This window comes from Callospermophilus lateralis, chromosome 15 (genome assembly GCF_048772815.1).
Source record: "Callospermophilus lateralis isolate mCalLat2 chromosome 15, mCalLat2.hap1, whole genome shotgun sequence".
In the NCBI taxonomy this organism is placed as follows: domain Eukaryota; kingdom Metazoa; phylum Chordata; class Mammalia; order Rodentia; family Sciuridae; genus Callospermophilus; species Callospermophilus lateralis.
In genome coordinates this window covers 68708241-68734352 of record NC_135319.1, presented here as the reverse complement: position 1 = coordinate 68734352, position 26112 = coordinate 68708241, and the positions used below count along the sequence as shown (strand labels likewise).

Sequence of the window (26112 nt, the reverse complement as noted above, 5' to 3'; positions counted from 1 at the left end):
CACAACAGGTTCAGTATTAATGATAATCAATGTCTAGAAGAATAGAAATTTTCACACCATCAAGATCCTGGCCTTCTAGGCTGGTCAAGTCATTTGAGATGAAGTGACACAGATTCAACTGCTATCCTGAGCATGGTATATCACAGAAATCACAAAATTGTTTATTACATCTACTTGGAAGTTGTTCCTTTTCTTTTTTTTCCCCTTCTCTCTTTTTTCTAAAGAACTTTTCTTTGAATGCTAATAATGTTAAAGGGAAAAAATAACAGCTACCAATTATTATTTTTTAATATTTGATTTTTAGTTTTAGGTAGGCCTAATATCTTTATTTTATTTCTATGTGATGCTGAAGACCAAACCCAGTGCCTCATGCATGCTAGGCGAGCACTCTACCACTGAGCCGCAACCCCAGCCAGTTTTTTTTTTTTAATTTTTATTTCTGTGGTTGTAGATGGACAGAGTGCCTTTAATTTTTTTAATGATATTTATTTATTTATTTATTTTGCATTACAATTCTTCAGAATGCCTTTATTTTATTTGTTTATTTCTTTTATGTGGTGTTAAGAATCGAACTCAGTGCCTCATGCATGCTAGGCAAGTACTCTGCCACTGAGGTACAGCCCCAACCCAGCTACCAATTATTAAGCTCTAACTATATGCCAGATATATGTTAAGGATTTTACATGTTTTATTTAATTAAAGTATTTTAGCAGTCCCAGGATAAAAAATATCCCCATTTTACAGTTGAAGAAATTGAAACTTAGGTTAATTAATGTGAACTTGTCATAATTAATAAGAGGAATTGGAACTCAGACCTTTGCTTTTAGCTGCTTTGCCTTTTCCTCAGCTGCTGCTGAAGCATATGCTGGTCTTGGTAATCAGATGATTCTTTCTGTTACCTAACACTGTCTAATTTGGGGAAGCCGAGTGACTAGGACTTGGAAAATTTTTGCCAAGAAACAGTGGTCTCTTGGTCTATCCTTTCTTTACTTTTTAAAATTAATTAATTAATTAATTTATTCATTTTTATTAGGGTACTGGAGATTGAATTCAGGGACACTCTATCACTGAACTTTATCTCTGCCATTTTTATTTTTTTGTTTTGAGACAGGGTCTTGCAAAATTGTCCATGCTGGCTTCAACTTGTGATTCTCTTGCCTAAGTCTCCCAAGTTGCTGGGGTTATAGGCATGGGCTACTGCACCTGGCTATGGTCTACTCTTCTTTTTTTCCTTCCCTTCCTTCCCTCCTTTTTCTGTCTTTCCTTTACTGGGGATTGAACCCAGGGGCACTTTATCACTAAGCTATAGCCCCGATGCTTTTTATTTTTTAATGTTGAGACAGTTTCACGAAGTTGCTTAGAACCTTGCTAAATTGCTGAGGCTGGCCTTGAACTTGTGATTGTCCTGCCTCAGCCTTCTAAGTTGCTGGGTTTATAGACCTGCACCATTGTGCCTGGCTGGTCTGCTCTTTCTAATGTTGCTGTCATCCTGGTGACATCTCTGGATCAGCCAAGTGCAGATTGTCTTTTCCAAGGACCTACATGCATTGGATCTTGCCTGAAGTTTGTTATATCAGCGGGATTTGACTGTTGGTTACAGAAAGATGTTTTGAGAGCCTTCCTATAGTCAAAACAAGTAACAAATGGAGTGGGTTCTACCTCTTTGAGTTACATTATGTAAAACTTTATAAACATTTGGACTGTTAAGCAAAGCTCTCTTTCTCTGTCCCAGTTTGCAATGCAAAAGATGCTCTCAGAATCTTGATTAAATGAGCTCTCTGGGGGGGGGCGGGGGGGGTTAGCCTTTCAATTGGGTTTTCAAGTTTCTTCCTAATGAGTTTTCTTGTAGCTATAAAAACTGCTAGTCTGAGACTATTGTTACTTGCTTCCCTTGGGCTAGAGTTGGTGCCTGATCTGTATGAGGTCTTTCTATACATCCTATGTGTGGGATATTTTCAAGGTGAGCAGATCATTGGTTCCTGTATCACTTGTAGGAGATGGCTCAATTGTCTAATAAGTTTAAATATATGTCCCTTTCCATATGTTTCCCAGCTGAAATTGGGTCACTAAAAACTCAAGAAATCTTTCAGTGCTATAAGTGATGGGACAATCATTAAATCCCAGTGTCCTAACCAGATTATTGCTTGGGTAATTACATCTTTTTTTTTTTTTTTTCCAGCTCCCCTGCAGTGTTATTTGGGAATCAGATCTCCATAAATGGCCTCTCTAGCTATTAAGCAGCTGCCACTTTCTACCCCCAAGATGGCTTTGTTTTAAGAGTGGGTGAATCAGTCTTTGTATATAGTTTGTGAAATGGTTAGGGAGCCTTTGGATTGAGAATGTAAGTTAGCAACTTACATATGTGCCTTATTGCAGGGAAGCTTTTCTGTCTCCTAAGACAGTATCCCTAAGCACTTGGGATGGTAGGACAAAGTGAGTTTTGTGGAATGTTCACTTACTTTTTAGAAACAAGTAAGAAGGAAAGGTGGGCGAAGTTATAGACATAGGCTTGAGCTAATTCAGCCTAGAGGAAAATGTGGGTAGAACAGAACTGACCTGTGTGTATGTACGTGTATTCATGTACATCTGTGCATTTGATAAACGCCCATATGTGCTGAGAAATTTTCTGGAAATTAGGGGAGTCAGCACTCAAGAGGGTTGGGGCTGGGTTTTGGTAATATCACTGTAGAGAAAAAGGCCTTAAACAAGCACTTTTTTTTTGGTGGTACTGGGAATGGAACCCAGGGCCTCACTCATGGTAGGCAAGCACTTTCCCACTCAGCTATATCCTCAGCCCCCTGTTAATACTTTCTTAAATAGCTGAAGGGCTTTTTTAACTAGGTCACACTCACCTTGACTCTCTTCTTTTGTTTACAGTCTGTGAATCCTTATATTGTGAAGCTGTCTATTGTGGATGATGAGGCCACACTCAATGTGAGTATCTGGATCTTGGTGTATTGTCTTACTTGAATTCAGTGGCCTTATTTTCAGTGGACATTTAGAACAAGAGAGCAGAGAGGTATTGTGTTGATTTCTTTGGCTAGAAAGAGGGAATTGGTATTTTTAGAGTCTTCTTCTTAGTGTCATGGAAGAAAGGTTTGAGGGGACATTTTTTTTGCTTGCTATTCATGATGAAGTGGCTACTTATTTTCATGTTGTAGAGTGCTGAGTTTGACTTCCTATAAAGTCAATAAGTTATACATCCAGGAGTAAGAAAGCTTAGGTGACTTAACGATGGGAGATTCCTTCTTGTGGAACAAGCTAGATGATATAAAGAGCCTAATTTGGTGAAGCTGAAACATGAAGGATGATATATATTTGCTATATATGTTCTTGAAAGTGTGTGAGATAATATATCTGGTCTCTGAATATGGAGAGAAGAAGATGGCCAGGTGTCTGACTTTATTTTCTTTCTATCCTATTTTCTTCAATTTCCCTTATGAAAAAAATGTACACACAATTCATCCTTGCATCCTCAATTGATCTTTGTATTAGGCTTTACAGGTTCTCCAGGAAAGTTAGTAAGTTACTTTAACATTTATTGGATGCCTCTTTCCTTTTTATTGCTATTTTCTTGTGGCCTAAGTGAATGGCTCATCTATATGCACCTTCATTTAGCATGGGACTCATTGTCCCTTTTATTGTGGCTGTTTTGAAGGTAAATGAGGGCTTTTTGTTTGAATATTCTAGTTTAGTCTTCTCTTCGGAATGAAAATGATCCCAGTGAAATTGTCAGTAATCTGAGATGGTCTGTTTCAGCCCTTGTTACTTTATTTTAAATTGTATCTGGGAACATTACTTTATTTTAAATTGTATCTAAGAACATTAATTAGATAAGAAAAAAATATTTCCAAAGAGTTTTTTCCCTCTTGGTTTGATAGTACCTTTCAAAATTTCTGTCGTTTTTGCCAACTTTTAGACAGAACTTCTTGGGCATGGTCCATGGGGGTTTAGTGTTTTTTGTGGCTGAGTCATAACATCATCACCAACCCACAAAGGCTACTCATTTATTTCATCTGAACTATCTTTTCTCTTTCAGGGAATGGGGCTTGTAATTGCTCAGGCTTTATCTGAGTATAATAGGTAAGTCAATCTTTCCATAAGGGAAAAGTCCAATTTTTATTTGAATTAGTTGTGTAGGGAACAGGTTTGTTATAGTTCTTAGGTTAAATTCCCTGAACCTATCCCAAAAGAGTATTCAGAGGTATAAGATCAGTGTGCTCCAGCTCAGCTTGATGGTAGTAACAGGGGTTGTTATTTATTTATTTATTTAATTTTAATTTTTGGTACTGGGGATGAACCTAGGTATGCTTTACCACTTTACCTCCCCAGCCCTTTTTTATTTTTTATTTTGAGACAGGGTTCTCACTAAGTTGGTTAGGGCCTTGTTAATAAGACCTTGCTGAGACTGGCCTTGAACTTGAACTCTCCTGCCTTAGCCTCCTGAGTTGTTGGGATTATAGGTTTGCAACACCACACCTCACAGAGCAGGGGTTGTTTTTAAAACCAGGATAAAAATAGCCACCAGATTAGTATCCATCTTGGTTTAAGCAAATAGCAACATTCTTTTGCAGTTTATGGGTATTTTTTTGCAGAACATTTTTACTAGTTTTCCTATTTTAAGCAGTCTTTTTCATTCAGCCCATGTGTCATACAAATATTATTTTCTAATATAAAAAAGTTTGTGACGTACCATTTTTTTGTACTCTTAAAAAAAAATAAAGGAAACTGGGCATGGTGGTGCATGCCTGTAAACTTAGTGACTTGGGAGGCTAGGCAGGAGGATAGGAAGTATGAGACCTGCCTTAGCAACTTAGCAAGACCCTCAAGCAACTTAGGGAGTCTTGTCTCAAAATAAAAAATAAAAAGGAATGGGACTGGACTGGGGTTGTAGAGTGCTTGCCTAGCACATGTGAGGCCCTGGGTTCAATCCTCAGTACCATACAAATAAATTAATAAAATAAAGGTATTGTATCCAAAAAAAAAAAGGGACTGGGACTGTAGCTTATTGGTAAAGTATCCTTGGGTTCAATCCCCAGTACCTAAATAAATAAAGGGAGAAAGTGTATTGAGTTAAATCAACTTCGACAGATCTATCTCACTTCCCTCCCACTCACCTCCCTCTCTCCTGCGGATTGAACTCAGGGCCTCATGCATGCTAAGCATGTGCTCTACCACATGTTTGAGCTATGTTTCTTTTTTACTAGTGATCACCCTCACCTTCCCAGTGTCCCTCTTTACTCTGGGGGCTCTCTTCATTGATGTTTGTTTTTCCTCTAGCTGTGCATAGGGGAAGGATATGGAATTCCACAATTGAAAACCTGAAATATCTCTAATCCCCGCAAAGGCCATGAAGGATTTTTCTTGCTTCTTTCTAAATTTTCCTTACACACAATTGGTGTCAGGATTTCAAATCTGTCCTATGTCCACATGTTTTAGCTCTCTGGTTTTCCTCCTTTTCCTTCAGAAATAAACAAGATTTTCACTGTTACAGCCTTGAAGTAATTTCACTGTCACACTTTTCAAGTAATAGTCTGTTTGGGAAATAACTGGATCAGCCATATGTTAGAGCAGTTTCACACTTTTGCAGCTTGCTTTCTAAGTCTCTCCCAAAGTAGCCAGGCATTTTGGTACACACTACTTCAGGAGCAGATGGGTGCCTCTAGCTTGCGGGGGAACTGCAGTGGCATTGTCATAATGCTTTGGTCTTCTGAAGTTAGAGAATTCAGAGAGCTCTGCCCTGATTATCTAGAATGTTGAGGACAAAGATGTATTTCATAAGTAATCCTAAAGTTGAATTTAGTTCTTTTTTTGTTTAGACAGTATAAAGACAAGGAAGAAGAACACCAGAGTGGCTTTTTCTCTGCTTTAACAAATATGGTAAGTCCTACTTATTTTTTTCTCCTGCTCAGAAATGCAGGGTTAGGTAAATCTGGCATCAGATATTCAGATGTTTGAGGTGATAGAATGATGAAGGGCCATCATGGCATGAGAGAGGCTACTCAGAGCAGATTTTATTTGGAACTTTGTCTCTGTTATTGAGTTCCAAAACTAGATAAGATGGGGAGAGGGGAGCTTTGACTCCTTGGATTCATTTTTTCCTAATTAATCGATTGCTGAAGAAAAGGTGCATAGGAAGACTTTTGCTTTTGTAAGTGTTGACCCTGATTGCAGACTGACCCTTGGAACAAAGAATAGGAGAGTTTAGGGGCTGGGGTTGTGGTTCAGTGATAGAGCCCTTGCCTAGCATGTGTGAGGCACTGGGTTGGATTCTCAGAACCACATATAAATAAATGAATAAAATAAAGGTCCATTAACATCTAAAAAAGTTAAAATAGGAGAGTTTAGATCTGAGTCCTCCCTACCCCCACCCCAAATGCTCTTTTATAGTCTCCTGTGGCCATGTGATCCCTAATAGCTGGTCCTGTGGTCAAAGGGTCACAGTATAGTGGATGTGAGCTACTCCTCTAAAGGCTTAGTTAGGGTCTGGGCAGAGAGGTCCAAGGTTTAGGAAAAGATATTGGTCTAGCTTGCAGAACTCCAGAGTAAGGTTTCATAACTTTGGAAGCATTGACATTTTGGATCAGATAATATGGGGCTAAGTTTTAAGAGAGAAATCTAGGAGGTTCTAGAATTTAGGCAGATTCACAAAGTCTGTCTTCTTAGGCGTTAGTATCCAAGTAATCAGCTCTAGAGCAAGATTGTTACTTAGTTTATTGCAAGAAACAGTTGCCCTATCTCCTCCCACACAAAGATGCAATTTCCCCCCCCCAGTGTCTTCCCATCTTCCTTCTCAGAGCCTGCTCTCAGGAAAGAACCTGCTAAACTCTGAGGCATGAATGAGTGAAATATCTCAGAGGCAAGAGAAGTATTGAGTTTTGTATTGGTGTTTGATTATACAAATTAGATCTAATTATGTTGCTCACAGGGATCTTCAACTTTTAGTCAAGGAGAAAAAGTTTTGTGGCATTTTTAGGGGGTGGGCATCTTTTACATGCCTCTGAAATCACACATATGAGAGGCAATTTATGTCTTTTACCTATTTGCCTGCTGTTACAAACTAAGATTTTTGTGATCTGAAGGATAAGCATGGATCTCACATAGTTCTTGTCTGAAATGCATATATCCCCTAAATATCTACTTGGATGTAATCAGCATGCTTTCTTTGACATTTTCTTTTTTTTGGGTGGAGGGTATTAGGGATTGAACTCAGGAGCACTTGGTTATTGAGCCACATCCCCAGCCTGTTTTATTTTATATTTTGACACAGGGTCTCTCTGAATTGCTTAGTGCTTCGCTTTTGGTGAGCCTGGTTTGAACTTGTGATCCTCCTGCCTCAGCCTTCTGAGCTGCTGGGATTACAGGGGTGTGCCACTGTGCCTGGCTTCCTTGACATTCTTTATGGGTTAGTTTGTGACTGCAAATAAGCAACTTATAGGAAAGATGCAGAGTGATAAGGAATTGTATGTCCTTTTAGTTGACAGTGGCTAAATTACACACTGGAAGAAAGAAGAACTACATAAAAATACTGGGATTTTTAAAAAAAGTCCTTTGAGACAAGCTGATTCAGTTGGATTCTCTTCATTTATTACTTATAAATCTTTTGAGATCTTCAAAGTGAACTGGTGTTGTGTGTGTGGCTGATGATCCAAAGTTCTAAGTCTTTTCCTGCTGGAAAGAATTTGATTTTACACTGATTCAAAGGCTTCCTAGGCACATAACTTTTTCTTGCATCCTACTGTATAAAGTCTGCAATTCTCCTTTTCTTCCACAGGTGGGCAGCATGTTCATAGCAGATGCCCATGAGAAAATCTCAGTACAGTAAGTGTCTTGACATTATTGTGCAGTGACTTGAATTTTAGTGTAGGCTATCTTGCTGGTTATGAGAGTGGAAAAGGTTACCTCTTACTAATCTTTTTCAGATTGAAACTTTTTTTGGGTGGTTTATCTAATGTTTCCTTTTTTGCTTTCTGCTTGTTTTTGATGCTGGAATTGAACCCAGGGATGTTGTGCATGCTAAGTACTGTAGCTAAGTAGTTATAGCTATTTCCCCATTTTTTTGTGTGTGGGGGTGTACCAGGGATTGAACTCAGGGGCAGTTGACCACTGAGTCACATCCCCAGCCCTATTTTGTATTTTATATAGAGATAGGGTCTCACTGAGTTGCTTAGCACCTTTCTGTTGCTGAGGCTGGCTTTGAACTCTTGATCTTCCTGCCTTAGCCTCCTGAGCTGCTGGGATTGCAGGCATGAGCCACTGTGCCTGGTTCCCCAGCCCTTTTTTTTGAGAAAGGATCATCCTCGCTAAATTGTTCAGGATGATCTCGAATTTGTTGAACCTCCTGTCTTAGCCTCCTTAGTTGAGATTGGGTTTTATTTTTCTATTTATTTTTATTTTTTGGTTCTGGGGAATGAACCCAAATGTGCTTAACCGCTGAGCCATATCCCTCGCCCTTTTTAATTTTGAGATAGGCTGTCACTAAGTTGCTGAGGCTGGTCTTGAACTTGCAAGCCTCTTGCCTCAACCATCCAAGTTGCTGGGATTACAGCATGTGCCACTATGCATGGCTCTGGCTGGGTTTTAAGTAATGGACCCTTGGAAATCTCTGCTTTGGTCTTATATGTATAGAGCTTCCCAAACTGAAAAACTATTCTTGTTTCTCTCTGGAATTAAAGGAAAAAGGGCTGGGTATCTGAGGTAGTTAAGGATTTAACTGTTGGGGTAGAAAAGCAAGAGGGAAGGTAGTGAATGAACTAGAATAAGAAATGGTCAGACTCGGGGTGTAGCTCTGTCGTAGAGCGCTTGCCTAGCACATGTGAGGCACTGGTTTGATCCTCAGCACCACATAAAAATAAGTAAATAAGTAAAATAAAGGTATTGTGTCCATCTACAGCTAAAAAAAATTTAAAAAATAGAAATGGTCATGGAAATTAGGGTTTTCACCTGACACTTTTGCATATTCCCCAAAAGAAAGTAAAAGGGAACATTTGAAACTCAAAGGGATTGGTAATAGAGAACTATGGTGAAATCTTGTCTTGATGGGTATAATATTTTAACTTCTCCACTTTAAGAGCCTACTCCAGTTTGTTCTCTTTTTCTTTAGAACCAATGAGGCCATTCTTCTGGCACTTTATGAAGCTGTTCATTTAAATCGCAACTTCATCACAGTATTAGCTCAGGTTGGTTACTTTAAATATCCCAATTCCTTTTTTCCCCTGAATTTCATACAGATTCATTTCATTAACAAGGCTACCTGGTATATCTGTTTAAACTCTACTTTGCATTGGTAAGTGGTAAGGAGCAAGCTACCACTTTACTGTGCCTAAGTGATATCCTCAGTGGTTGGGACAGAAGGACACTAAAATAGGCTGAGAACTCAAGTTCATGAAAACTATGTTAAAAAATTGATAAAAAGTGTTTTTATCTTCAAGGCCAGACTCTTTAAAATATGTATGTGGGTTTCTTTCTTTCTTTCCTTTCTTTTCCTCCTTCCTTCCTACCTTAGGATCTCACATATGGACACTCTACCATAAACTACATCCCCAATGCTTTTTAAGTTGTCTAGGCTAGCCCTGAATTTCTAATCCTCCTGCCTCAATGTTCCAAGTAGCTGGGATTATACTAATGCATCCAGTTTAGGTTTCTATTAAAGAAAACTTTGCTTGTGGTTTTTTTTTTTTCCCTCAAGATGTGTATGGAATCTACTGTTTGAGGTCCCCCCCCCCCCCCAGTACTGAGGATAGAACCCTGGGCAACTATCCCACTGAGCTACATCCCCATTCTTTTTTATTTTATTTTGAGACAGAATCTCACTAAGTCACTCAGGCTGGCCTCAAACTTGCCATCCTCTTGCCTCAGCCTCCAGAGTTTCTGGGATTATAGGCTTGTACTACCATAGCCAACTGCTGATTTGAGGATTTTTTTTATTTATATTTTTTTAATATTTATTTATTTTTTTTAGTTTTCGGCCGACACAACATCTTTGTTTGTATGTGGTGCTGAGGATCGAACCCTGGCCGCACGCATGCCAGGCGAGCGTGCTCCCGCTTGAGCCACATCCCCAGCCCTGATTTGAGTTTTAACTAAAAAAAATAAATAAAGTCATGTTTTAAAAGCAGTATGCTCATGTTTGGGCTCTGATTTGGAGGATGCTTATTAGTTTTCATGACATACCATAAGAGATTTTATCTACCATTCTCATTATTTCTTGTCTGCTCTCTAAATTCTATGACTAGGGGCTGGGGATGTGGCTCAAGTGGTAGCACGCTCGCCTGGCATGCTGTGCTGTCGGGTTCGATTCTCACCACCACGAACAAAGATGTTGTGTCCGCCAAAAACTAAAAAAAAAAATAAATAAATATTAAAATATTCTCCCCCCCCCTCCTCTCTCCTCTCTCCTCTCTCTCTCTCTTTAAAAAAAAATAAATTCTATGACTAATTTTGAACGAAGAGATAATGAAGGTAATAGACTGGTAAAGTTAGTGGAGAAGATAAGGACGATTAAAAAGAGCCACCACTCAGCTTACTTCTTAAGAGTTGATGTGGCAGGGATGGCTGAGGAAAGTCAGACAGAAAAGTCATCTGTTTTAGTTTTTACTGGATGTCTTCCTATGTCTCTCTGCCTCTGCACCCAATACACTTTTATTTCTTGTGGGTCAGGAAAGCTCCTAATGGCATAGCTCTTTTTGTGGTATCTAGTACCCTTTTGTTCACTTATATCTATTAGTCAATTTTATGGTCATTAGAACAGTCTGTAGGTGTATATTAGGTTGATCTGATGAGAGTAGTCCCTTCTCCGGTCTGGATAGAACTGCAAATGCCCTCTTTCAAGTGAATTTACCTGAATAATTTGTTTACTCCAGATTTTTTACTTGTATGGTTCTGCAGAAAAACTTATGTAATAGGAACATAGTTGCTTAAAGAAACCTGGCCCACAGAGCTTCTTATTAGTCAGTCATTCATTGGAACTAAATGTAGAAGTCCCTTCTCAATGAACTTTTAGTATAATTATAAGGCCAGAAATCAGTAGGGATACTCGGCAGAAGATACTCAGGAAGAACTCTATTTCTATTTTCTTACCAATCTGTGTCTTCTTTCAGAGTCATCCAGAAATGGGCTTGGTGACAACCCCTGTCAGTCCTGCCCCAACAACCCCAGTCACACCACTTGGGACCACGCCACCCTCCTCTGATGGTGAGCCTATCACCTCCTTTATGTTATTGATTAATATGATCTTAGATCTTTCAGGGTGAGCATAGCTGTAAAACAAGGAACAAAGTAGTTAATTCTTTCAGTAAGAAATTAATGTAAGCCGGGCACAGTGGTATGCACTTGTATTCCTACCAGGGAGGCTAAGGCAGGAGAATACTTAAGTTCAGGAGTTCAAGACCAGGTAGGGCAGCATAACAAGATAAAAATAAAAAAAGAAATTTGTATATAGTATTCCCTTCAATACTTCTGCAGTTCCAAAACATTGGAAAAGATAGCCAAGTGCTTTTTCTTTGAGTAAGAAGCAGTGTAACTCTAGCTTGTCCTTGTCAGGGAATTGACAAGAATAATGAAATGCCAGCTCTGAAAGGGACCTCAGGGTTCAGTATTGCCTGTTATGCTAAATTCTCAGGTACTTGTAAGAGTTAGATATTTTATGCAACGTACTACTATATGAATATATACTAAAATAAATGTAAAATAGTAGTGTCATGTCATCCAACCATTTGACAGATAAGGAAAGAGTTGAGGCCAGAGAAATGAAGCAGTATTGAGAGTAAAGGTTTGTGAGAGTAGAGACTAAGAACTAAAATATGTAATCAGGGCAGGGACTGTGTCTAGTTTGCCCAAACATAGTCCTAGCATGGTTATAGCTTAGTACATAATTGTTGAATAAACTAATGAGGTAGTGAACCTGCGATTTACTCACTGTTAAGTGTCTGCTGGCCACTCAGAGATGGAAATGACCAGGATTTAAGTGTATTACATTTGGGAGTTTGGTAGGTATTTAAGACTTCTTCCCCTAAAAACAAGAAAATAAATTTTTACTTTATAACATAAGAAAAAGATAACAGAACCTAAGAAAAAGGTATGTTTGAGGAGCTAGATATGTGTAACTTAATTTAAATATTACACAGTGTATGTATGTATCAAAGTATATTGACCCCATAAGTATGTATGATTTTTATGTTATTATGGATCCATTAAAATAAATTAGGAAAAATAAATTATGACCTTTGCCCAGATATCTTTGTCTTATCTGAATTCATTCCATTGTAGGCTTAGTGTGTTCGATGGAATTCCTTAACGTAAAAATAATCTACATTTATATTGATGTTATATCTCAAATGTTGACCTAATTTTGTGTAAAGAAGTACAGGAAGTCCACTTTTTATTCTCTTTTTCTATTTTCTTCCTGTTTGGTTGTGAAATGACCTCCTTTGTTCTGCTTTTTCTTCTTTAACTTTATTTTTGGTGGGGTGCTGGGGATCAAGCCCAGGGCTTCATGCATACTAAGTAAGCAATCTCTCACTGAGCTACATATTGAATTTGTGCCAGTAGTGTTTTAAGATGATATAAGTAGTACAGGAGTAAGGCAGGGAGGTGCCATTGCTATTCAGGTCTGTGATAGCAAATAGGATCTGTTTCAACTTTATAGCCAAATTCTAAAATATCTTAATGAGAAGAAGCAAGTAGTGAGGATTGCCTACTTATCTGTTTATTCAGGTCACTGAATAAGCCAATGAAAATAATGTACTTTCTCTTTAAGGATGAAGCCTGCCTGGTTACCATGGATATCAAAAACCACACACACACACACACACACACACACACACACACGCATACATATCTCAGTTCCATGTGATGTTGGGATTTGGATGCTTTCAGAGAACTGCCTTTCAAACTGTTCATTGTGAACACTTCCACCCACACACTTGATTATGCAATGGCAGGATTTGTGCTTGCTTACCTACAACTAGTGAGCTTTTATTTTTCTAGTGGGAAGATCAAGTCAGCCCACTTTGAGATGACTGTCACTCTTGACAAAAATCTGCTGGGAAGAATTATGAAGCTAAAGATCAAAGGAATGGTACTTCCTTAGGAAGGAGATTTTAATTTGTGAGGAATTTTATTCTGTCTGTTCTATTTGTTCTTGTTTTGCTCTCCTAACTCATTTCCTTTCTGCAGGGGTCCTAAGTATTATAACCTTATTTTTAAAATTTTTGGTTTTTAATTATAGTGCTGCTCAGTAGCCCAGTTATATTTAAAGGTATATCACTGGAGCCATTATTTTTAAAAGCTAGCAGTTTAGCAGTTACATTTGTTCTCAGTTCAGACTTGACATTTGACAACTCCGCCTTGGCATGAGAGGACTTTCTGGTAAACTAAAAATACATATACTTCTATATTTCTACATATTATATAAGATAGTTTTCCAGTTATTGCTGTGTGTGAACCAGAAAAAAAAAGTCCCACTTACTAGTTTCCTTACTTACTAGATTCCTGTTTGTATTGGATAAAGGAATGTTTATGGGCTCTGAGCTTCAAAAATAGGCTGTGGTTTGAAATGACAGTCTCAGGTCATTAACCTATAATATGAATTAAGACCTTTTAGTATCTCAACATAAAAATATATTTATCTTTTTGTAATTTTGTGGGGGGGTGAACTATGGGAAAATAGCTAAGGGTTAGGCATACCAATTTCCTCTCACAAGGCTTTTTGGTGTGCTTGTTGTGTATTATGTATCCATAATATGCAAATGTTTCCCATTGTTAATAAACGTTTTCTATATATGTTGTAATAACTCCAGTGGGATCCATTATAGTTATGAATACATATTATAAATGATATCCTAAACTCAGCTGAGTGTTCATGGCTGAAGATATAGTACAAAGCTATAGATTCTCCAGCTTATGTGAGCTATCATGAGACTCCTTTTGTTTTTATATTATGTTTTAGTGTGAAAGCACTTAACAAGTTGACTAATTCTAATTTGAAGTCATAGAATCTTGGAAGTCTACCTTAAGACTGTCCTGTGTGGGTCAGTCCTGGTCTGGTCCCTCATTATTCATCAGAACTGTGATTCAGTGTATATGTGAGGCTTTTTCAGAAATGACAGCTGGATAGCTGGGCATAGTGGCACATGCATGTAATCCCATCGACTTGGGAGGCTGAGTCAGGAGGATGGCAAGTTCGAGGCCAGTTTCAACAATTTAATGGGGTTCTAAACACATAGTGAGATCCTGTCTCAAAATAAAAAAAAAGGGGTGGGAATGTGGCTCAGTAGTTAAGCATCCCTGGGTTCAATCCCTGATACCAAAAAAGGAAAACAAAACAGATACAGCAGCTGGATATATGAAACACAGTTCCCAGGCAGTACTAATCAGTTATGTCTACCTATTTTCAGTCTGCTATTTTTTTCAAGTTCCCTTTCATGGGGCAAGAATTATGGGATAGAATTTTGATGTACTTTTGCCTGTTATTTCCCCCCTTTTGTGTTGCATACTTCTGGTCTAAAGGCTTGTTCTCAAAATTGAGCAAAATTTCTCCTTATTAGGAAGGAATCTTCATTTATTTTAAGCAAGAGACTCATCAAAGCAAAGCTCATTTATACTTAATACTTATCTTTCCTTTAGGTAGAAATTACAGTGCTTTTAAGAAGGGCTCTTAAAATTATGTGGGGCTGGAAGTAGAATCAGCTCTTCTTAGGATTTTGGGAGAAAAGTACTATTCCTGGAGACTGACTGTATATAGGAGAGGTCATTGGGCTTAATCTGGGGAGTAGGTACGGCTCTAGAGACCTAGGAAGAGTAAATACAAGTTTTATGGTAAGTACTTGGTTCTCCTTCTGTTGCAGGAAAAGTGTATTTAGTCATTTTCTTGCCTGCTGGCAAATTGGCTATGTGGGTAGAAGTGTTAGATGGAATATGTTATGGGCTAAGTGCATTTTATGTGTTCTATTCCAGTTATAAGTTCTGTGGAACTCCCACTGGATGCAGATGTACAGACCAGTAATCTGCTGATAACCTTCCTAAAGTATAGCTCAATTGTCATGCAGGACACCAAAGGTAAGGTATGCTACTTTGGGGGCACAGGAAGCAGGAGGTGTGGCAGGCAGCTAGAATCAATGAGCAGCATTAATATTTTGAGGTTTTGACAAGATGAACCATTGGGGCCTTCTGGTCAGGGTGATGGTTGTGATTTCTGGAAAACAGTGATTTCTCACAGCAGGGTGGAAATAGGTGATGTTGGGAAAACCTGAAACTGAAGGGAAGTTTTAAAAAATAGAACAGGAAAAAATTTGGTCTCTATAAAAACTAGCAACTGTCTTAGCAAATCTTGGTAAGTAGATGTACTCTTCTGTGTGGGAAGTTGGGGGGATTAACATGCTTCAGGGAATTCCCTTTTGAGGACAAGAACTGAAAGTATCAGCTTGTGAGACTTAGAGGACTGTTGTGCAGAGTAGGAAGAGGTGAGATTCAGAGGGACTATTTCCTTAACACTTAAAATAGAAGTGTCAACACTCACCCTAGAAATGCAGAGTGGGAGAGGATTGTTGGAAAAGTTTTGAGTTTTTTTCTGTTTGATTTCACATTCTTTCTTTGCTTATGATTTTGCTATGGCCTTTTAATTCCCTGTAGCTTAGCAGACTACTTAAGCTTAGAGTAGGAATGAATTTGAGACTTAACAAATTCTATCCAATATATATGCCAGTTTTTTTTTTCCTATTTAGTGTTTTTACTTTACATACATAAAATTTACCCTTGTAACCTTTTAAAATTTGAGATGGGGTCTCACCATGTTGCCTAGGTTGGTTTTGAACTCCTGGTCTGTGTGCTGGGGCTATAGGTGTATACCATTTTTAAGTATACAGTTAGGCATTAAGAGCATTTATGTTCCTGTGCAACTATCATCACTATCCATTTCCAAAACTCTTTTAAAACTGAATCTGTGTACCTATTAAACACTAAGACCCCATTCTCCTTATCCCTGAGTCTCTGGAAATCTCCATTCTGCTTTCTGTCTATATGAATTGACTACTCTAGGTACTTCATTATAAGTACAATTTATCCCAGTTTTTTTTTTTTTAATATTTATTTTTTAGTTCTCGGCGGACACAACATCTTTGTTTGTATGTGGTGCTGAGGATCTAACCCGGGCCACACGCACACCAGGCGAGCGCGCTACCACTTGAGCCACATCCCCAGCCCTTATCCCAGTTTTAACATTTCTAGGAAATAGGCCTTTTATTCTATTGTAACATTGAACTACCCACTGTCTGCCCCACCTCAGTCTGGTGCTGGGAAGGGAACCCAAGGCCTCTTGCATCTCTTGCATACTAGGCAAGAATTCGACCACTAAGCTACACCCCCAGCACTGAGCTAGCATTTTTTTTCTCCTTTTTTTTTGTACTTGGAATCAAAGCCACGGGCTCTTTACCACTGAGCTGTATCCCCAAACCTTTTAATTTTTCACTTTGAGACAGGGTCTCACTCAGTTGTTCAGGGCTTTGCTAAATTGCAGAGGCTTGCCCCCAACTTGTGATCCTCCTGAGTATAGGTGCATGCCACCATGCCTGCCACACCTAGCTAGGATTGAACCCATGGGTGCTTAAACACTGAGCCACATCCCCAGTCCTTTTTTGTATTTTTTTTTTAAATTTCAATATTTATTTTTCAGTTTTTGGCGGATACAACATCTTTGTTTGTATGTGGTGCTGAGGATCGAACCTGGGCCACACACATGCCAGGCGAGCGCACTACCGCTTGAGCCACATCCCCAGCCCCCCTTGTTTGTATTTTAGAGTCAGATTCTCACTGAGTTGCTTATGGCCACGCTAAGTTGCTAAGACTGGCTTTGAACTCATGATCCTCCTGCCTTAGCCTCCTAAGCTACTGGGATTACAGGAATGAGTGCCACACCTAAATTTTATTTTATTTTTTTTTTGTAGTTGTGGATGAACAGAATGACTTTATTGTATTTATTTATTTATTTATTTATTTTTAATTTTTGTTTTTTTAGTTGTGGATGGACACAGTACTTTTGTTTATTTTTATGTGATGCTGAGGATGGAACCCAGTGCCTAACACATGCTAGGCCTCCGCTCTACCTCTGAGTCACAACCCCAGCCCCATATCTAGCATTTTAATGAACATTTTTTTACAGGTTGATCCAGTGGCTTCTTTCATTTAGAAGGATTTGTCTGTCTAATTACAAAGTAATTGAAGTACTACTTTTTAAATATTAAAACTTTGTAGCAATAGTTAATTTAGAAAGTAAAAGTGCTTTCAATTAAGTTTTCCAAAATCAATCAGTCCTTTTTTTTAGATATACATGGCAGTAGAGTGTATTTTGACATATTTTCATGGAGTATAACTTCCCATTCTTGTAGTTGTACATGATGTGGCGCTACATTGGTCATGTATTCATATATGAACGTAGGAAAATTATGTCCGATTTATTCTACTGTCTTTCCTATCTCTGTGTCCCTTTTATTCCTCTTTGTCTAATCCAAAGAACATCTGTTCTTCCCTCACACCTCCTTATTGTGTGTGAGCATTCACATATAAGAGAGAACATTCAGCCTTTGGTTTTACGGGATTGGCATATTTCACTTAACATGATAGTCTCCAGTTTCATCCATTTACCAGCGAATGCCGTAATTTCATTTTTCTTTATGGCTGAATAATATTCCATTGTGTATATGTACCATATTTTCTTTATTCATTCATCTGTTGAAGGCCACCTACGTTGATTCTGTAGCTTAGCTATTGTGACTTGAACTGCTATAAACATTGATATCACTGCAGTATGCTGATTTTAAGACTTTTAGGTACATACCAAGACACTCCTTTGTGTGCGTGTGTGTTGTATACCAAATATAACTGTGTATGTGTCTTGTTATGAACCCAAATATAAATAGGTCAGCTGGGTGGTTCTATTTCAAGTTTTCTGAGGAATCTCCACACAACTTTCCCTAGGGGTTGCACCAATTTGCAGTCCCACCAGCAATGTATGAGAGTGTACTCTTGTCCCCATATCCTCACCAACATTTATTGTTACTTGTATTCTTTTTTTTTTTCCAGTGGTGCTGAGGATTGAACCCAGGGCGTGTGCATGTGAGGCAAGGAAGCACTCCACCAACTGAGCTATCTCCCCAGCCCCGTTACTTGTATTCTTGATAATTGCCATTCTGACTGGAATGAGATGAAATCTCAGTGTAGTTTTTAAATTGAATTTCTCTAATTGCTAAAGATGTTGAACACTTTTTCATATATTTATTTGGTGACCATTCATATTTCTTCTGTGAAGTTCCTTTGCCCATTTATTGGTTAGGTTGTTTTTTTAGTTCCTTATATATCCTGGAGATTAATGCTGTATCTGAGGTGCAGTTGGCAAAGATTTTCTTCCATTCTGTAGGCTCTCTCTCCATGTTCTCTCTCTTTCTCTCCCTCTCTCTCATACACACACAGAGATATACATATGTTGTAGATGGACACAATACCTATGTCCTATATTTATTTATTTTTTATATGGTGTTGGGGATTGAACCCAGTGCCTCACACATGCCAGGCAAGTGCTCTACCACTGAGCCACAACCCCAGCCCCTCTTTTCATGTTCTTTATTGTTTCTTTTGCTGTGAAAAAGCTTTTTAGTTTGATATCATCCCATTTGTTAATTTTTTTTTTTTTTTTTTGGTACTAGGGATTGAACTCAGGGGTACTCAACCACTGAACCATATACTCAGCCCTTTTTTGTATTTTATATAGAGACAGGGTCTCACTGAGTTGCTTAGGGCCTTGCTAAATTGCTGAGACTGGCTTTGAACTTGTGATTCTCCTGCCTCAGACTTCTGAGCTGCTGGGATTAGAGGCATGAGCCTCTGCTCCCAGCTTTGATTCTTGATTTTAGTTCTTGCACTTTACGAGTCTTGTTGAGGAATTTGGTTCCAAAGCAGACATGATGGAGCATTGGGCCTACTTTTTTTTCTAGTAGGCTCAGGGTCTCTGGTCTAATGCCTAGGTCCTTGATATTTTACTTTGAGATTTGTGTAAGGTAAGAGGGGTTTAATTTCATTTTGCTACATATGGATTTCTAGTTTTCCCAGCACCATTTATTGAAGAGGCTATCTTTTCTCCAGTATATGTTTATTGCACCTTTGTCTACTATGGGATAACTGTATTTATGTGGGTTTATCTCTGTATTTTATGTTCTGTACCATTGGTCTTCATATCTGTTTTGGTGCAAATGCCATGCTGTTTTTGTTACTATAGTGCCATAGTATAATTTAAGGTCTGATATTGTGATGCCTCCTGCTTCACTTTTCTTGCTAAGGAAGATTGCTTTGGCTATTCTGGACCTCTGGTTTTTCCAAATGAGTTTTATGACTGCTTTTTCTATTTCTATGAAGAACATCATTGGAATTTTAATAGGAATTGCATTAAATCTTTATAGCGCTTTTGGTAGTATGGCCGTTGTGGCAATATTAATTCTGCCTATCCAAGAACATGGAAGATCTTTCTATCTTCTAAGGTCTTCGTAACAAAATCAATCACTCTTAACAAATTGACATATATTTTATTTTTCCTTTGAAACCTTCCCTGTATGGATCTTTAAATTCTATTTTAGGAACTGACTGCTTAGTAAATATAGTTAAGAGATTATTTGTTTGTTTTGTTTTTATAGTATTGGGGATTGAATTCAGGGCCTCATGCATGCTAGGAAAGCACTTTATCACTGAGCTACGTCCCCAGAACAAAGTTGGAGTTCTTAAATTGTGGTCTGTGGACTAACTTCAGAGTCCCAGATATCAAAAAAAAACATTTTCATGGTAGAGGCACAATTTTTAAAATATAATTATTTTTGCTATCTTACTTTCTGTGAAAAGAGATTAATACCTTATGGATGGTTTAAGGTTCTTGCAGGCATTTAGTATACTTTTTTTTTTTTTTTTTTTTTTTTTTTTAGTTGTAGTTGGACACAATACCTTTATTTATTTTTATGTGGTGCTGAGGATCGAACCCAGCACCATGCACATGCTAGGCAAACTCTGTACCACTGAGCCGTAAGCCCAGCCCCATTTAGTATACTTTTGAAGGCTTTTATTTGCAAAGTGAACTGAACAGGTGCTTGTATGAGGGTTTTGGGAATCTAGAATGTAGCTGAAAAGCAAGAGTGGTATAGAAGGGGAGGACCAGTTTCAGGGGCTTTTGGAGTGAGAAGGAAACACTGGTAGATAGAGGTAGGAGAGTAAAAGACAAATATGGGAAATGAAGACTTGCCAGAGCAGGTTGGTGAGTCTGAGCCATGTTATATTCAGACATATTTGCATTAGCTCTTGGAGATTTATACCTTGCAAATTTAGACTTTTTTTCTCTTATGTGTTATGATTGTGCTCTTTCAAGAGTGAGAGCTACTGGGCATGGTGGCTCTTGCCTGTAATCTCAGTGATTTGGGAGCCTGAGACAGGAGGATCCCAAGTTCAAAACCTGCCTCAGGAATTTAACAAGGCCCTAAGCATGGCTGGGCATGTGGCTCAGTGGTTAAGTACCCCTGGGTGGGTCAATCTCTAGTATACCCCCCACCCTCAAATAAAGGAGAGTTACACACACGATGAGATAGATGCAGATATTCCATATCACAAATGCCTAACATAGAATAATCCATTGAGAACTGCCAAGGTGGCTGAATCTTGAGACTTGGCAAATGAGACCTGACAGGCAAGGATAACAAGACTCTTGTATATGAATTTCCTGAGGCTATTGTTTCTTTATGGAAATGGGTAACATCTTTCTTTTTCTTGAAAGATTGTAGCAAACATAGAAGAGAGAAATTGCATGAATGTGACCCAGAAAATGAACTTTCCGCTTTGCTTGAAGTAACACAGTGAATTGAGGCTGTGTTGGAACTCATTTTTAGCTGTAAATCATTATATAACCCTCTTTGTCCTGGTCACTTCACTGTCTATAGAATAGAAGCCAAAAGTCAGGGCAAATTAATTGCAATATGGGTGGTCTCAGTGTTTCTAAACTCAGGCTGCATTAGGTATTTGCCAACAGGGAGACTAAATATGATAAAGGGCAAGGTTAGGCACGATGAAGAGTTAATTTGAAAAATGGTCCCTGTGAACTTCATTGGCCTAACTGTCTTCTGGTCTTAATCCTTGACCTATTGTGTCATTCTCTGGCTAACAGGATCATATTATGTTCTTAGAGGCAACTTTTTCTCAGCTCTATACCTGTTCCCCACCTAGCATATTATGTTTTTCTTTATTATGTATCTATCCCTTGATATTTATAAGAAGATACTTTTAATAGATAAATATAAATTGTATAGTATAATCTGGGCACAGTAGGGCACTGCTGTAATCCCAGAAACTCACAAGTTCAAGCCTTAGAAATTAGCAAAAAAACCTTGTTTCAAAATTTAAAAATAAATAAGTAAATGAAATATCTCTAAGCTCAGCAATTTGGGAGGATGAGACAGGAGGATTGCAAGTTTGAGCCAACTTCAGTGAATTAGTGAGGTCCTAAGCAACTAAGTGAGATCCTGTCTCAAAATAAAAAATTAAAAGGGTTGGGGATATGGCTCAATGGTTAAGTACTCCTGAGTTCAATCCCGGTGTTATGGTTTGGATGTGAGGTGTCCCCCAAAAGCTCACGGGTGCAAGAAGGTTCGGTGGAGAAATGATTGGGTTGTAAGATTCTTAACCCAATCAGTGATTTAATTCCCTGATAGGGATTAACTGAGTGGTAACTGAAGTGGTAGGGTATGACTGAAGAAGGTGGGAATTGAGTCGTGGCTTTGAGTATATGTTTGTATCTGGCTAGTAGATTCTCTGCTTCCTGCTCACAGTTTGAGTTGCTTTCCTCCGCTACACTCTCCTGCTATGATGTTCAGCCTCAGCTTGAGCCCCAAGGAAAGTAGCCCACCTTCTATGGACCAACACCTCTGACACCATGAGCCCTCAAATAAACTTTCCTCCTCTGCAATTGTTCTGGTCAGGTCCTTTAGTCACAGCAGGGAAAAAGCTGACTAAAACACTCCAGTACTAAATGAATAAGTAAGTAAGTAAGAAAATAAATAAATAAAATAATATCCTGGGGTATGGACAGAGCCAAGAAAAAGCTTCTAAAAACATAATAAAACTGGCACTATTGTTCAGTGATAGAATGCCCCTGTTTTCAATTCCCGGTAACAAAACAAAAGCTATAAAATCTGTAATAAATAGCATGTTGCAAAGTATAATAATAAAACAAACTTGTGAACTTACCATTCAACTTAAAAAAGTATAACACTATTAATACTGCTGAAGGTTCTTTCCCTCTGGAGATATTCCACTTTCTCCCTTGAATGCCTAGTCCTTGCTTTACCCCAAAGGCATCTTTCTTTTGCATTTGCTGTCCCCATTCTCCCTTGAATGTGTATCTACTTTCCTAAATAAACCTCTGTCTGTGCCTTTCATGTTTATCATTATCTTGATTTGATTCTGCTTTTTAACCCTTTCTGATTTTTGTGTTGTTACCTCAAAGGAGCATCTGATGTACCTTTATTTTATTTTTTAAAAATATGGGATGCTTCACGAATTTGCATGTCATCCATGCGAGGGGCCATGCTAATCTTCTCTGTATCGTTTCAGTTTTAGTATATGTGCTGCTGAAGTGAGCACCTGATGTACCTTTAAAATGGACATTAGTGCTGGGGTTCTGGTTCAACGTCAGCACACTTGGCTATCATGCTCAAGGCTTTGAATTTAATCTCTAGTACACTTGTACTCACATGGACATAGGAAAAAAAAAATTTAACATAGACTTAAAGTTGCTTCACTGAAGTTTTGATAGTTTTAAACTTGGTTTTGTTGGGAGTTTTTTGTTTTCTTGAGTTTAAAACATGTCTATATTGAAATGTATCTTACATTTTTTTAAAAAATAACTCTTTTATTTATTTTTTTAGGTGTAGATGGACACAACACAATGCCTTTATTTTTATGTAGTGCTGAGGATCGAACCCGGGTCCTGGCCATGCTAGGCAAGTGCTCTACCTCTGAGCCACAATCCCAGCCCCCCATTTTTTTTTTTAAGTTGTGTATGGACACAATACCTTTATTTTAGCGAGGCAAGTGCTCTACCACTGAGCTATAATTCCAGCCTGCCTGCCTTATTTTTGTATTCAGAAACTGTTTTTTTTTTTTTTAAAGTGGAAAAATGGCTACAAGTTAGAAGAGTGTCCTGAAACTGTTTTTTTTTTTTTTTTTCCTGAAACTAGTTTTGCATAGGCAATGGTATTACTCTCCTGACTGCTTGAGGCCTCTACTGCCAACTATAGGGAATCAGATAGGGATTATTAGCACTTTTTTTGCACTGCCTGTCTCTGAGAAGAGGACTGCAACCCCTTTTATACCTTCTAATTGTTAAGTTTTAATTGATAGGTTCTGTCTTTGAGGAAGAAGCTGGTTAATGTCAAGAAGAGTAATATTAGCTAACTTCTGTGGCACTGCAATCTGTCAAGAGGTCTCTCCAGAATGGACTTTGATCTGGGTCTTGTTAAAGCAAATATGAAAATCATGAGCTATTTTTTTTGGATGCACAGGCATGGCCCTCTTCTTACCTCCATTTCACTCTCTTACAAAGTTCTTGGAAAAAAGTTTTCATGGTTTTGGTAATTGGCAGTGATGAAGTAATTTTTTCCCCCCATACTGGGGATTGAATCAGGGCTTTTTACACACTAGGCAAGCACTGTGGCACTGTCTTTTTTGGTCATTTGTATGTGGGCCTAGAGCTCTGTTATGGAGGTTACTGCCTTCTATTCTTCTTCTTCTTTTCTGTGTTGGGGATTAAATTCAGGGCCTTGCACATGGTTGGCAAACATTCCACCACTGAGCTACCCCTCCACCCTTTGCTTTCTCTTTTAATGATTAGAATGTGAGCTCTGGGAGCTGGAGACCTTTGTTAGATCAGTACTATATTTCTAGTGTCTAGTACAGTGCCTGCTACATAGTAAATGCTAAATAAATAGTTGTTGAATGAATAACTTTGTTAAGAGTTAAAATCTTTTATTTGTTTTTGCCTTTTTGTACCAGGGATTGAACCCAGGGGCATTTGCCACTGAACCACATCTCCAGTTCTTTTTATGTTTTCTTTAGAGACAGGGTCTCACTGAGTTGCTTACGACCTCATTAAACTGCTGAGGCTAGCTTTGAACTTGTGGTCCTCCTGCCTTAGCCTCCCAAACTGCTGGATTATAGGCATATGCCACTGTGCCACTCTTAAAAATCTTTAAGAGTTCATATCTTTCCAGGTCATAAATAATGTGCACAGTGCAAGGAGAAGTATGGACTGGACCCTGGTTCTCCAGTTATTTTCTTTCTGATTTCATTGTTGGTTTACTATGAACAGTCATGAAACCTTTCTAGATTTTGTGGTAGGTAGTATAAATGATGGTGCTTATAGGTGGTAGACAAGGGAGTGGGAAAGGGACTGGATCTGACTATTCAGAAGCAAAGGGCTGGTTTGGACACAAAGGCAATGGCCCATGACAAGGTTACAGGGCAGTCCTCTCTTACCAGTTCTTGGGTCACGTTGGAAAGATTTCAGATATGTCTCAGAGTAGCAGGCATGAAGTTATTTGAAGGGATAGGAAAAGGGAAAAGAGGACACTCTGAAGGGAGAGAGTGAGTTGACTTAGGACGATAAGGAGCCATTACAAGGGTTAGATAACTCTCAGGAAAGTGTTTAACATACTACCAGGATATTTAAGGAGGAAAAAAAAGGAGGTTTTCTGTGGGAATTCTCTTGCCTGGGAGGGAAGGTAGATATACTCTAGTAGTATCTTGATTTTCATTCATGAATTTTGTGGGGAAAGAGAGTTGTGAATGTTACTTTTAATGATGTATACCTTTATTCTCTGTTAAAATGTGATCTGTGTGATGGACAGAGAATGGTGTATTTTTGTTCACAGATGAACACAGGCTTCACAGTGGCAAGCTCTGTCTGATCATCCTTACGTGTATTGCAGAGGTAGGTCTCAACAGCCTTCCTTCTGGTATTGTTTTGTCTCTTACAAAGTGCTCTTTTTCCTTGCCCTGTCCCTTGCTTCCTTTTTCATGACTTTTAGGGTCCTAGGGTCCTAATGCTTGGGAGAGAAAATCTTCCCTCTCTGTATTGTCTGTTCCTTCCCACTAGAAAGTAAACTCCAACAACAGGGTCTTTGTTGTCTTTTCAATTTTTTTTTTTGGTACCAGGGATTGAACCCAGGGGTACTTTAACCACTGAGCCACATCCCGAGCCCTTTTTTATACTTTATTTAGAGACAGGATTTTGCTCAGTTGCTTATTTAGGACCTCACCAAGTTGCTGAAGCTAACTTTGAACTCAGCCTCCCGAGTTGCTGGGATTACAGGTGTATGTTACCATGCCTGGCATCTTTTTACACTTTATTCTCTGGATCAGGCATATGGTAGAGGTTCAACCAGCATTTACTAGATGCATTAATAATGAATTGTGATATGGTAACTGCTATAGTTGAGAACTAGAAGATTCTGGATTTTTTTTTTTTAAGGAATTTTAAACAAGGGAGTTATAACTCTTTAGAAAGAAAAATCTTGTCTTTTTGAAGCTGCTCTTTTTGGGTCTTTTGCATTTAGCAATATAAAAGGGGAGTTTGGATTTCCTGGGGACAAAGGAGTAGAGAAAATATCCAGGGTGGGAAGTGATTGCAGTTTGGTGAAGAACAAGACTGAGGGGAAAAAAGGAAGAGGTGCTTATGGTTTGTGAAGAGGCACTTTGGATTGGATTAATTAGACTCTAACTCATCGTGGATCTTAGTGACATACAGCTGTGGCAGAACCTGAGTCAATTTAGAGCTAAATTTATAGCTTCAACCTCTCCCCTTCATTATTCTTTACTCTTTTCTCTCTTAAGAAAAATAGTCAAGATGGTCCACATGGAATAGCAATCTCTCATAGTTTCCTTATTTATGTTCTCTGTGGGAAGATGACCTCCTTTCACAAGGCTACGGAAAGCTGGTTATAGAAGTGCTGCTTATTAGCAGTGGGCCTGGTGTAATTGCATTTCAAAAATCTTTCGAAGAAAATCTTTAAAAGAAATTGTTTTTAACAAGTTGCA

General features: G+C 38.5%; 1 protein-coding gene and 1 non-coding gene across 6 annotated transcripts in view; one reads left to right on the top strand and one right to left on the bottom strand.

The window, feature by feature from the left end:
* The window catches only part of Armh3 (armadillo like helical domain containing 3), a 171326-nt gene that overhangs the window by 31895 nt on the left and 113319 nt on the right, over positions 1 to 26112 (top strand). For all 5 annotated transcript variants that reach the window (XM_076835222.1, XM_076835224.1, XM_076835220.1 and 2 more), the window contains 8 exons: positions 2878 to 2934; positions 4040 to 4083; positions 5820 to 5880; positions 7775 to 7821; positions 9104 to 9179; positions 11100 to 11193; positions 14956 to 15057; positions 24948 to 25006. In XM_076835222.1, coding sequence (XP_076691337.1) covers positions 2878 to 2934; positions 4040 to 4083; positions 5820 to 5880; positions 7775 to 7821; positions 9104 to 9179; positions 11100 to 11193; positions 14956 to 15057; positions 24948 to 25006 — 540 coding nt within the window. The remainder of the gene's footprint in view (positions 1 to 2877; positions 2935 to 4039; positions 4084 to 5819; positions 5881 to 7774; positions 7822 to 9103; positions 9180 to 11099; positions 11194 to 14955; positions 15058 to 24947; positions 25007 to 26112) is intronic.
* Positions 22554 to 22659, bottom strand: LOC143381684 (U6 spliceosomal RNA). Its single transcript, XR_013088857.1, has one exon. It is a non-coding gene; the product is annotated as a U6 spliceosomal RNA (small nuclear RNA).